The sequence below is a fragment of the Panthera pardus genome, unplaced genomic scaffold, assembly GCF_024362965.1.
Source record: "Panthera pardus isolate Hobbes unplaced genomic scaffold, ASM2436296v1 HiC_scaffold_2, whole genome shotgun sequence".
In the NCBI taxonomy this organism is placed as follows: domain Eukaryota; kingdom Metazoa; phylum Chordata; class Mammalia; order Carnivora; family Felidae; genus Panthera; species Panthera pardus.
The window spans coordinates 65,657,867-65,670,720 of record NW_026526765.1 but is presented as its reverse complement, the minus strand read 5'-3'; the positions used below and the strand labels follow the sequence as shown (position 1 = coordinate 65,670,720).

Genomic DNA, 12,854 nt, shown 5'->3' with positions numbered 1-12,854 from the left:
CTCATGTTCTCTCTCTCTCTCTCTCTCTCTCTCTCTCTCTCTCTCTCACACACACACACACACACACACACACACACACACTCAAAAGTGTGTTGTTTAATCTCCATGAGTTTTTAGATTTTCTAGTTATATTTCTGTTAGAGATATGTAGTTTAATTTCATTGTAATCTGAGAGCAGATGTTGCCTGATTTTTATTTAAATTTGTTAAGGTGTGTTTTATGGCTCAGAAGTATGTGAGCTTGAAAAGGGTGTATATATTCTTATTATTGGTTGAAATAATCTATAGGCTCAATTATGTCCAATGGTGTTAAGTTCAATTATATCCTTCCTGCTTTTCTGCCTGCTGAATCAGTCCATTTCTGATAGAGGGATGTTGAAGTTTTAAAATACGATGGGGCGCCTGGGTGGCGCAGTCGGTTAAGCGTCCGACTTCAGCCAGGTCACGATCTCGCGGTCCGTGAGTTCGAGCCCCGCGTCGGGCTCTGGGCTGATGGCTCGGAGCCTGGAGCCTGTTTCCGATTCTGTGTCTCCCTCTCTCTCTGCCCCTCCCCTGTTCATGCTCTGTCTCTCTCTGTCCCAAAAAAAAAAAAAAAAAAGTTGGAAAAAAAAAAAAAGGTTGAAAAAAAAAAAAATACGATAGTGGATTCCTGTATTTCTCCTTGCAGTTCTATCAGTTTTTGCCTCACATAGTGACATTATTGTTAGGCATTTACATGTTGAGGATTGTTATGTTGTCCTGAAGAATTAACCTCTTTATCACTATGTAATACCCTTCTTATACCTGATAACTTTTCCTTGCTCTGAAGTCTGCTCTTACTGAAGTTAATGTAATTACTCCTATTTTCTTTTGATTAGTGTTATTATGGTAAATTTTTCCATTTACTTTTTCACATATGGTTTTTATTAATTTGTTATTTTTATTATGTTGAGATATTTTTTCTCTAAACTCACTTTGTTGTGAGTTTTTATCATGAATGGGTATTGAATTTTGTCAAGTGCTTTTTCTGCCTCTATTGAGATGATCATATGATTTTTATGCTTCATTTTGTTGTTTGTTTTGTTTATTGAAGTATAATAAACATACAATGTTATATTAGTTTTAAGCGTGTGACATATTGATTCAATAATTCTTTACATCACTCAGTGCTTATTGCAATAAGTGTAGTCACCATCTGTTACCATACAACATTATTACAATATTATTGACTATATTCCCTATGCTGTACCATCTATTCACTTTTAATCTCTAGCTGTCTTTATATTTAAAGTGGGTTTTTTTGGCCACTGTTCAGTCAGTGGAGCATGTGACTCTCGATCTTTTGAGGTTGTGAGTTTGAGCCCCACATTTGGTGTGGAGATTACTTAAAATCTTTAAAAAAAAAAAAGCGGGTTACTTGTAGATAACATAGTTTGCGGTTGCTTTTTGATCCACTCTGACAATCTCTTAATTCGTACATTTAGTCCTTGGCATTCAAGGTGATTAATTGATTATTTAAAAAAATTTTACTTATTTAAGTAATCTCTACACCCAGTGTGAGGCTTGAACTCAACCCCTAGATCAAGAGTCACATGTTCCTCCAGTTGAGCCAGCTAGGCACCCCCATGTGATTATTTTGTAGCTGGATTAAGGTCTGTCTTATTTGTTACTGTTTTCTGTATTTGCTCCTCTTCTTCATTCCCATTTTTGTCTTCTACTTTGTTTCTGCCTTTTGTGGTTTTAACTGAGCATCTTATTCAATTTTCTCTCCTTAACATTTCAGTTATTTTCTTTTTTTATATTTTTATTTATTTATTTGTTTTAGAGAGAGAGACAGAGAGAGCGTGAGCAGAGGAGAGGGCAGAGGGAGAAGGAGAGAGAATCTCAAGTAGGCACCAGTGAACTCAGTAAGGTGGGTCTTGATCCCATGACCCTGGGATCATGATCTGAACTGAAATCAAGAGTCAGATAGATGCTCAACCGACTAAGCCACCCAGGTGCTCCCCCCCACCCCCGTTTTTTTTTTGTTTTTTTTTTTTTTTTTTGTTTTGTTTTTTTTTTACAGTTTTCAGTGATTGCCCTGGAGTTTGCCATATACATTTACAACTAAAACAAGTCCATTTTCAGATAACACTGTAATGTGGGCACCTGGGTGGCTCAGTTGGTTGAACGTCCGGCTCTTGATATTGGTTCAGGTCTTGATATTGCTGTTGTGATCTCAAGGTCCTGAGATTGAGCCTTGACTCTGGCTTTGAGCTGAGCATGGAGCTTGCTTGGGTCTCTCTCTCTCTCTCTCTCTCTCTCTCTCTCTCTGTCTCTCTCCCTCCCTCTCTCTCTCTGTCCCTCTGTCCCCCTCTCCCTCTCTCCCTCTGTTCCTCCCCTGCTTGTGTGTGCGTGCTCGCTCACTCAAAAATAAACATTTAATTTAATTTTTTTGAGAGACAGAGACAGAGTGTGAGTAGGGGAGGGGCAGGAGAGAGGGAGACACAGAATCTGAAGTGGACTCCAGGCTGTTAGCAGTCAGCACAAAGCCTGACGTGGGGCTTGAACTCAGGAACTGTGAGATCATGACCTGAGCCTAAGTTGGACACTTAAGTGACTGAGCCACCCAAGCGCCCCAATAAATAAACATTTAAAATAAAACAAATGGATCACCTGGGTGGCTCAGTCGATTAAGCTATTGCCTTTTGGTTTCTGCTCAGGTCATGATCCCAGGTTGTGAGTTTGAGCCCCATGTTGGGCTCGGTGCTGACAGCACAGAGCCTTCTTGCGATTCTCTCTCTCCCTCTCTCTCTGCCCCTTCCCCACTCGCTCTGCATGTGTGTCTCTCAAAATAAATTAATTAAAAAATTTTAAATAAAACCAAGTAACACTGTAATGCTTCATGAGTATTGTGTGTACTTTATAATAACAAAATTATGCTAATTCTTCTTATTCCTTGTTATCATTGTTGTTATTTATTTCACAAATATAGAAGCATATATAAAAATATGTAAGCATACATAGTCAAATACATTATTACTATTAGCGTTTTGAAGAAACTGTTTTCTGTTAGATTAAGAATAAGAAAAATAAAAGTTTTTTTTTTAACGTTTATTTATTTTTGAGACAGAGAGAGACAGAGCATGAACGGAGGAGGGTCAGAGAGAGGGAGACACAGAATACGAAACAGGCTCCAGGCTCTGAGCTGTCGCGGGGCTCGAGCCCACGGACCGCGAGATCATGACCTGAGCCGAAGTCGGCGGCTCAACCGACTGAGCCACCCAGGCACCCCGAAAAATAAAAGTTTTTATGTTACCTTCATTTATTCCTTCTTTGATACTCTTACTTTGTGTATATGTATATGAGTTTCTGACCTATGTTTGAGGAACTTCTTTGAACGTTTCTTGCAAGGCAGGTCTACTGTCAACAAATTCCTTCCATTTTTGTTTGTCCGAGAAAGTCTCTATTTCTCCTTCACTTTTGAAGAATAATTTACAGGGTACGGAATTGTGTATAGGTGGCTTTTCCCCTCAACACTTAAGTGTTTTACTCTATTCTCTTTTTGCTTGCATGGTTTCTGAGAAATTAGGTGTAATTCTTATCTTTATTTCTGTATAGGTAAGGTTTTTTTTCTCCCTTTGGCTTCCTTCAGGATTTTTTCTTTATCTTAGATTTTCTATAGTTTGAAAATGATATGCCTAGGTGTAGGGTGGGTTTTGTGTGTGTGTGTGTGTGTGTGTGTGTGTGTGCGCGCGCGCGGCGGGGGGGTGAGCTTAGATCTGTGTTTTGGTATCTGACATTACTTTGGGGAAATTGAGTCATTTCTGTTTCACATGTTTCTTTTGCTTCTTTCTTCCTTCCTTCCTTCCTTCCTTCCTTCCTTCCTTCCTTCCTTCCTTTCTTTTTTTCTTTCTTCTCCTTATGGTAATTCCATTATGTGTTTATTACTCCTTTTGTTATTGTCCCACAGTTCTTGGATATATTCTGTTTTATTCTTTTCAGTCTTTGTTCTCTTTATAGTATTGGAGATTTCTCTGATGTATGCTCAGTTATATTCAGGCTGCTAATAAGCCCATCAAAGGCATTCTTCATTTCTCTTAGTGTTTTGTTGTTGTTTTTGAGAGAGAGAGAGCATGCATGCACACAGCGGGGGTTGGGAGGTGGGTAGAAGAAGAAGGAAAGAGAGGGAGAATCTTGAGCAGGCTCCACACCCAGCGTGGAGCCTGACACGGGGCTTGATCTCACAACTCTGAGATCATGACCTGAGCTGAAATCAAGAGTTTGATGCTTAACTGACTGAGCCACTCAGGTGCCCCTGTTATAGGTTTTTGATCTCTAGGATTTTTTTTTGGTTCTTTCTTAGGATTTTCATCTCTTTATTTATGTTGTCCATCTGTCCTTGCATGCTTTCTACTTGCATGCTCTCTAAATATACTAAGGGGTCTGTACTAAGATTGCTTAGTATATTAATCGTAGTTGTTTGAAATTCCCAGTCTGATAATTCTAGTATCTCTGCCATGTCTGGTTCTAATTGTTACTTTGTCTCTTCAAGTTGTGTTTTTATGCCTTTTATTATGCCTTGTATATAAACACTTCTTTAATTAGGTTTTGTTTTTTTTGTTTTTTTTTTTTTAATTTTGGAGAGAGAGCACACATGCGGGAGAGGGGCAAGGGGTGGCGGGGAGAGAGAGAGAATCTTAAGCAGGCTCCATGCTCAGTGCAGAGCCTCACGTGGTGCTTGATCTCATGACTCTGGGATCATGACCTGAGCCAAAATCAAGAGTTGGATGCTCAACTGACTGAGCCACCCAGGCGCCCCTGTAATTTCTACTTGATAGCTGGACATGATGTACTGGGTAGAAAGAAATAGTTATGAATGGGTTTTTGATAACATGTTGGTAAGGTGTGGAAGTAGGGAAAGTATTCTATAATCTTTTTTTTTTTTAAACGTTATTGATTTATTTTGAGAGAGAGAGAGTGTGAGCAGGGGAAAGGCAGAGAGAGAGGGAGAGAGAATCCCACTACACTGTCAGCGCAGATCCCGATGCAGGGCTCAAACTCATGAATTCGCAGTGAGATCATGACCTAAGGCGAAATCAAGAGTCATATGCTTAACTGACTGAGCCATGCAAGTGCCCCATGGGAAAGTATTCTATAGTTCTGTGGTTAGGTCTCTGTCAGTGAATCTGTGCCTCTGTACTGTGAACTTCGTAAGTATTTGTCGGTTTTTCTCCCCTCACTTCCTTTATGTGGGACAAGATGGCTAGAGAAGGTTGGAATTTTGTACTTTCCCTTCTTACAGGTCAGACACTGATAATACCCTGTCATTGTAGGCTCTGGTTAACTAGTTTGACCTAGGGCAGACCTTCTTAAAAAGAAGGGAGTACTCTGACATATTTCAAATTATTTCCTTTTTCTCTCCGTCTGTTGGATGCTCAAGATGAAATTTCTGCTATTTTTATTGTGAGAACCTAGTTGAGCCCTTGGAGGTAAAGTTCACAAACTTTGGGGTGGGGTGGTTGCTATGATGGAGTTCCTGTGGAGTTTTTAACACTCAGACTTCTATGCACTGAGCCTCCAGTAATTTGTCAATTATGGTTTATAGTTTTCTACCCTGGCACTGGTTTCTGTGGCGGTTTCTGCTGTTGAATCTCTTGCTCTGATAAACCATGACTCCCTGTATTCCCCTCTCCATCTCTTTATCTTGGGGGCAGTTGTTTGCCCTGTGTTCTTCCCTCATGGATCAAAGAAGAGTTGTTGATTTTTTAATCTCTGAAGAGATTTTCACTTCTTGTTAGGACAGAGTGGCAACTTTTAAGCTCCTTACATGTGGAACCAGAAGTTGGTTGTGTTTTCTCCATTATAGTTTTTCATTTGACTTTTGTACAGTTTATCATTTTTGTATGTCTTTGCAATTAGCATTTTGATAACAACATCTGAGTCTCTTGAGTTAACATGCCATAGTTTTTATTATTTTCTTTCTTCTTTCTTTCTTTCTTTCTTTCTTTCTTTCTTTCTTTCTTTCTTTCTTTCTTTCTTTCTGAAATTTATTGTCAAATTGGTTTCCATACAACACCAATTGCTTATCCCAACAGGTGCCCTCTTCAATGCCCATCACCCACTTTCCCCTCCCCCCACCCCTCATCAACCCTCAGTTTGTTCTCAGTATTTAAGAGTCTCTTATGGTTTGCCTCCTTCCCTCTCTGTAACTTTTTTTCCCCCCTTCCCCTACCCCTGGTCTTCTGTTGAGTTTCTCAGAATCCACATATGAGTGAAAACATGTAACATGCCATAGTTTACTTAACCATTCATTGTCTGTTTTTAAGTCAGTGCTCTTATAGATGCTAGTCTCATGGACATCTTTTTGTGTATTCTGCTTCTCTTCAGTGACTGCCTAGGGTCATTTCCTAGAAGTCATATCACTTTGTTTGAGAATGCACATCTATAGGGGTTACATGGTGCCTTTCAAAAGTATTTTACACATTTTCACTGTAACTGGCAATATATAGGTATATCAGCCTCACTACAGTACAGAGCTATATCTGTTTTGGAAAAGAAAGTTCTTAGGAAAGGATTTGGGTGCGAAAATGATTTATCTTATTTTCTTTTATATGAAATGTTTCCTTTCAGCCATTTCAAATACCCCCAAATTACACAGGTTCTCTTGATGTACTATCTAAATTTGTGATCTGGATCGTTAACAGCCTGTTTGTATGTCTCAGTGGGAGGCTAACCTGAATGTTGGGAGATGTTAATCATCATAAATTATGATCAGCATAATCAGCTTTATACAAATTGTGCACTACTGTGTGTTTAGCTTAGCAGAATCATTTGATAATCTGGGCAAGTCCATTCATTTGGAGATTCTAAGGTTGACAGTTGCTGATATTTTCCTTAAAGGTGTATGCTCCCAGGAAAAAGTTTGTTTTTCCCTTTCTTCTAGTGGTTGGATTCTTATATAGGTGAGAGGTCAGGTAAAATGAATCCTAGTCAACAGTGATGCTTCTTGGATTTTAGTCTCAGATCATGGTTGCTGTGTGAAAATAAGAGATGGTACTAGTGAAAGACAGTAACTAATTCTGATTGTGGTTAAATTAAATATGTAATGGTGGCTTTGTCAAGTTATGTGGTTGTATGCTGTCAGTAAAATATATGTAAAATGACTGATAATCTGAATTGAAGTTTTGGATTTCTTTAAATAATATATAATGACAATGCATTATTTCATTATTAATTAATAATAATTAACAGTTATTGGATACTTGCTATGTGCCAAGTACTATTCTAAGCTTTCTACATGTATTAAATTAATTCTCATAACAGCCTTAAATATTATTACCTCAAGTTTATGTATGTGCGACCTAAAACAAGTATTACGGAATCATGGTATTTATCTGACAATCCCTAAAGTCAGGAGTATATTTACTCTACATGCATGTCCACAGCAGATTAAAAGAAGCAAAGTAAAAGTAGGGAGGGAGATTATCAAAGACCAGCACCAGTGTCCAGGTATACAGGATAAGTAAGGTACTGAAATCTAGACACTAAAGAAGTAAAATCAAGATTTAAACCCAGGCAGTCTGCCTCTAGAGTTCCTGTATATTAGAAAACAGAATCATACTATGTTACTATATTAAAGTTCTTGTTCTAATGTGTAGCAAGAGGGCAGAATCTGGAGAATACTTCAGTTAATGTAGCAAAGCCTCATGTCTCCAGAACCTTTAGGGAATAGGGTGTTTTGAAAAACAGTATTACAAAGATCTCAGATTTGTTGTGCATTATATGGTTCTTGTTTCTCTTAACTTGAACATAAATGATGTAATCAAAAATTTTTAAATGATTTAGTGATTTTGATAGGAATTTTTTCACTTTAGCTATTCTAGTAGCATGTTAATTTGCATTTTAATTTGCATTTTCCTGATGACTAATGATTTTTTCGTGTGCTTATTGGTCATTCCAGTATTTTCCTTTCTGAAGTATCTGTTTAGAATCCTTTCTTATTATTTTAAAACTTAGATTGCTTGTTTTATTAAATTGTAGGAATTTTTTGTATATTTTGGATGTAAGTTCTTTATCAGATTTTATTTATTTATTTTCTTTTTTTTTTATTTTAGAGAGAGGGAAAGTGCATGAGTGGGGGAGAGGGGCAGGGGGAAAGAGAGAGAGAGAGAGGATCGTAAGCAGGCTCCGTGCTCGGTGCAGAGCTTGACGTGGGGCTGGATCTCATGACTGTGAGATGATGACCTGAGCAGAAATCAAGAGTTGGATGCTCAGCCAACTTAGCTACCCAGACACCCCTATCAGATTTTGTGTGTGTGTGTGTGTGTGTGTGTGTGTGTGTGTGTTGTGAATATGTGCTCCCATTTTGTGGCTTACCTTTTTATTCTTAAGATTTAAATTTTTATTAGGTCCATTTTTTTCTTGTATGCTTTTTTCTTTCTGGGTCTTGTATAAGCAATCTTTGACTACCCCAAGATTACAAAGATTTTCACTTAGGTTTTCTTCTAGAATTTTTATAGTTTTAGCTTTTATATTTAGTTGTGTGATCCATTTTGAGTTAATTTTTGTATATAGTATGAGGTCAGAGCTGAGGATAATTTTTTTCATGGATATACAGTTGTTCTAGCACTGTTTGTTGAAAAACCTGTTCTTGGGGGGCCTGGGTGGCTCAGTCAGATGAGTGTCCGACTTCGGCTCAGGTCATGATCTCACGGTCCGTGAGTTCGAGTCCTGAGTCGGGCTCTGTGCTGACAGCTTGGAGCCTGGAGCCTGTTTCAGATTCTGTGTCTCCCTCTCTCTCTGCCCCTCCCCTGTTCATGCTCTGTTTCTCTCGGTCTCAAAAATAAATGTTAAAAAAAAAAATTAAAAAAAAAAAGAAAAACTTGTTCTTGTTGAAAATCAATGTGTGCATCTATTTCTGAATTTTGTATTATGTTCCATTAATCAAGCTTGTTGGGATTTTGATTGGGATTGTGTTAATTCTATAATTTGGTTAGAATTGATGCCTTATTTTCTGAGTGTCATTATGAACTCATAGATTTAAACACATTTAATATCTTAGTTCATTGCATTCATTATTCTTACTGATTTTCCAGTTCACTTTTTGGCCAATTGTTCAGTTTTGGCCAACTTAAAAGTTGGCTATTAAGTTCTTTTGATATGACCCTAGTAACGTCTGATAGATACCTTGCTCGCAACAGATATTCTAGCTAATTTTTTTTTTTTTTACATTTCTTGCTCCAGACTTGGAATCAGCCACTGTACTTTTATATCAGCCATGGTACCTTTCTCAAAGATACCCTAGTTGCTTTTAATGGGAAATTGTGTTTGGAGATCACATTCTGGTCACTAGGGATGTTCTTTTCTACTGGGTAAATCAGAGGATTTTGAAGAATAAAATTCTTCTGAGTGTTGAGCACAAAGCAATGTGATATGTAGCAAAAAGTCCTGGAATGGGAGCCAGTTTTTTTAATTTTTTCATTCATTTACCAAATATTTGTTGAGTTTCTGTCAGGTGCCAGGCACTCTTTTATGCAACAGTGAACAAAGTAGGCAAAAACGCTGCCTTTATGGGAGTTTACAGTCTAGTTAACCCAGGATTTTTACTGAAACAACTGCTATTTTTCTTGGCCAATACCTTACGTTAGGTCTTTCCTCATTTATAAGATTTTTTTTTTTTTTTAATTTTTTTAACATTCAATTTTGAGAGACAGGGAGAGACAGAGTGTGAGTGGGGGAGGGGCAGAGAGAGAGGGAGACACTCCGAAGCAGGCTCCAGGCTCTGAGCTGTCAGCACAGAGCTGAACGTGGAGCTCGAACTCACAGACCATGAGATCATGACCTGAGCTGAAGTCGGACGCTTAACTGACTGAGCCACCCAGGCGTCCCCCCTCATTTATAAGATTATGAAATTGTACTAAATGGTCTGTAGTGTTTTCACTTGAAAAGTTTAATAATTTTGTTTTCTTGCTTCCATGCTTATTCAGTGTTTGTGCTGTTCCTCTCCTCTTTTTGTCTTATCCTCTTACAGAAATGACAGAAGAAGAACAGTTTGCTCTGGCTCTCAAAATGAGTGAGCAGGAAGCTAGGGAGATGAACAGCCAAGAGGAGGAAGAAGAGGAACTCTTGAGGAAAGCCATTGCAGAAAGCCTGAATGTAAATATGCTATGTTCGAAAAGTTTGTGAGGGTTGATCAGAAGTTTATTTTTTGTTGTTTTTGTTTTTTGTTTTTTACTTCTGCAGTATTACAGTTGCATTAGGAACTCGCTGTAGTAGTTCATAAGGTTTTCAACTAACAAATATTTCCCATAATAATTTTAAAGTGTTGAATTGTTGGTGAATCCAATTTGAAGTGTTTTGTTAATTTAAATGAAAGAGTTTTCTTCCACCCCACAAGATTTTCAGTATATGGTTTAAGAGGATCATAGTAGTTGGCAGCTTCCGAAAAGAGTTACTAAGTCCCAAGAAACCAAAAGGAAGCAAGATGAGGTGCTTACTTCCCCTGTTTTCTGGGGAGAGCAAAGGCAATGAGAAACTAGAAGTGAGTTATGGAAAGAAAGAATGAGCAATTAAAATTTTTTCAAATAATGTTAAATTGTGATTTGAATATGTATAGTTGAAATTATATTAAATGTGAAGGTTATTTGCCAGTAGGAGGTCCTGAGCCATCCTTTATGTCATACATGTCTCTGTATTAGAAAAGGGTGTAGTATAGTGATCTAGTATAGCATTTTGCACATAGTAGGCATTCAGTACACATTGTAGAAGTCATTTGAATTGAGCATCTGCATTTTGGAAAGGAGAATCTCTTAGGGACAGTGGCCTCCCCATTTTGTCCTTCCTGTGACCCTTCATGTATAAGCTATTTTAATAATAAACCTGGTCTGGTGTGGGATCACTTGTTTCAGAGTTGCCGGCCTTCTGATGCTTCTGCTACCAAATCTCGACCTCTGGCAACTGGACCATCTTCACAGTCCCACCAAGAGAAAACCACAGACTCTGGGACCACTGAAGGCATGTCTCCCTGTTCTGACTCCTCCCACTCATCAAGTATAACTATATCACAGGGATCTCATGCTGAGAGTAGATATACAGAAATGCCCCAAATCCCTTTGGTGTGGTATTAAAGAGGTTAAATCTGAAAGTAGTTGAGATCTCACTAATATCCAGCATACTTTTATCTCCAAGGAAGTCAACATTTGGTTAAACACAAAGAAGAGCCTTTTACCCACATTATGTAATTCTTGGTAAGTGATAACTTACCAAGCCCTCTTAATGAAGAACAGTTTGTCCTTAGCCCTACTTTTTCTCAAATACCTACAGGCATATGGCAGCTGGTACCTCCATCACTGTTTAAAGGCTCACATATCAGTCAGGGAAACGAGGCTGAGGAAAGAGAGGAGCCTTGGGACCACACTGAAAACACTGAAGAGGAGCCGGTCTTTGGCAGCTCAGGAAGCTGGGATCAGTCAAGCCAGCCAGTGTTTGAGAATGAGAACGTTAAATGTTTTGACAGATGTATTGGCCACTTGGCTGAGCACACACAGTGTGGGAAGCCACAGGAAAGTACTGGGAGGGGTTGTGCTTTTCACAAAGCTGCCCAGGGTAGGGGGGACACATCTAGGCACTGTCTGCTTACCCAAGCAGATGCCAAAGGTCTCGATGTTGGGGGCACTGTGCACTACTTCTGGGGTATTCCATTTTGCCCTGCTGGAGTAGACCCTAACCAATATACCAAGGTCATTCTCTGCCAGTTGGAGGTTTATCAGAAGAGCCTAAAAATGGCTCAGAGTCAGCTCTTTAAAAAAAAAGGGTTTGGGGAACCAGTGTTACCTAGACCTCCTTCTCTGATCCAGAATGAATGTGGCCAAGGAGATCAGGCTAGTGAAAAAAATGAAGACATCTCAGAAGATATGGGAGATGAAGACAAAGAGGAGAGGCAGGAGTCTAGGGCATCTGTCTGGCACTCAAAAACCAAGGATTTCCAAGAAAGCCCAATTAAAAGCTTGAAAGAGAAACTTTTGTTGGAGGAAGAACCAACAACCAGTCATGGTCAGGTAAGGGTCAGTGATGCTGTGATTAAGGATGATTTATTCACAAGTTAAACAAGAATTAATAGCTATTTGTTCTTTTTGTGGTCTTTTTTCCTGATTTTAAAGTAACACATGCTCACTATGGAAAATTAGGAAAGTACGGGAGAGTGTAAGGAAGAAAAAAAATTATCCATAATCTCAGTGCCAAGAGGCAATCATCATTTCTGTGCATTTTAACATGTTATTTTTAAATTTTTCAACAAAATGAAGACTCTTGTGTATAAGCTTTATTTCTTTTCCCCACTTAATAGTTTATCTTAAATCTTTTCTGATTCATTAAGTGTATTTGAAAACATTATTATATGGATGTGTCATAATTTATACTTTGTGTTTTAAAATTTTATTTTTTCTAAAAAGTTAAGTTTTTGAATAGATAATAATATTCACATGGCCCAGAATTCAAAAATATGTCAATGAAAAATCTGTCACTTATCTCCTTCCCCAGCCAACCAGGTCCCTTCCCTCAAGTCAACCTATATTGCTAGCTTCCAGTGTATTCTTCTAAGATATTTTATGTAGTACCAGCAAATGAGTATACATACTCTTTTTCCATACTCTACACATTATTCTGCACCTTGCTTTTTTCATTGAAATATTTCTGAGATTGTTCCGTAATTGTACATAAGGAATTTTTTCCTTATTTTGGATGTGTAATACACTGTGTATGGATGAATTTTATCCAGTGCCCCTATTGGTTGACTTTTAGGTTTCTGATATTTTACAAACACTATTGCATTGATTACTCTTGTATGAAGATGTTTCATCCACATGGGAGATATTTGCATAATTTCTTGTAGATATA

At 38.2% G+C, this 12,854-nt stretch overlaps 1 protein-coding gene across 3 annotated transcripts in view; it reads left to right on the top strand.

The window, feature by feature from the left end:
- UIMC1 (ubiquitin interaction motif containing 1) overlaps positions 1–12,854 on the top strand; it is a 117,228-nt gene that overhangs the window by 44,464 nt on the left and 59,910 nt on the right. For 2 of the 3 annotated variants that reach the window (XM_053907114.1, XM_053907115.1), the window contains 3 exons: positions 9,991–10,115; positions 10,868–10,967; positions 11,277–12,016. In XM_053907114.1, the coding sequence (XP_053763089.1) occupies positions 9,991–10,115; positions 10,868–10,967; positions 11,277–12,016 (965 nt within the window). The remainder of the gene's footprint in view (positions 1–9,990; positions 10,116–10,867; positions 10,968–11,276; positions 12,017–12,854) is intronic. The other variant, XM_053907116.1, reaches the window with a different exon arrangement.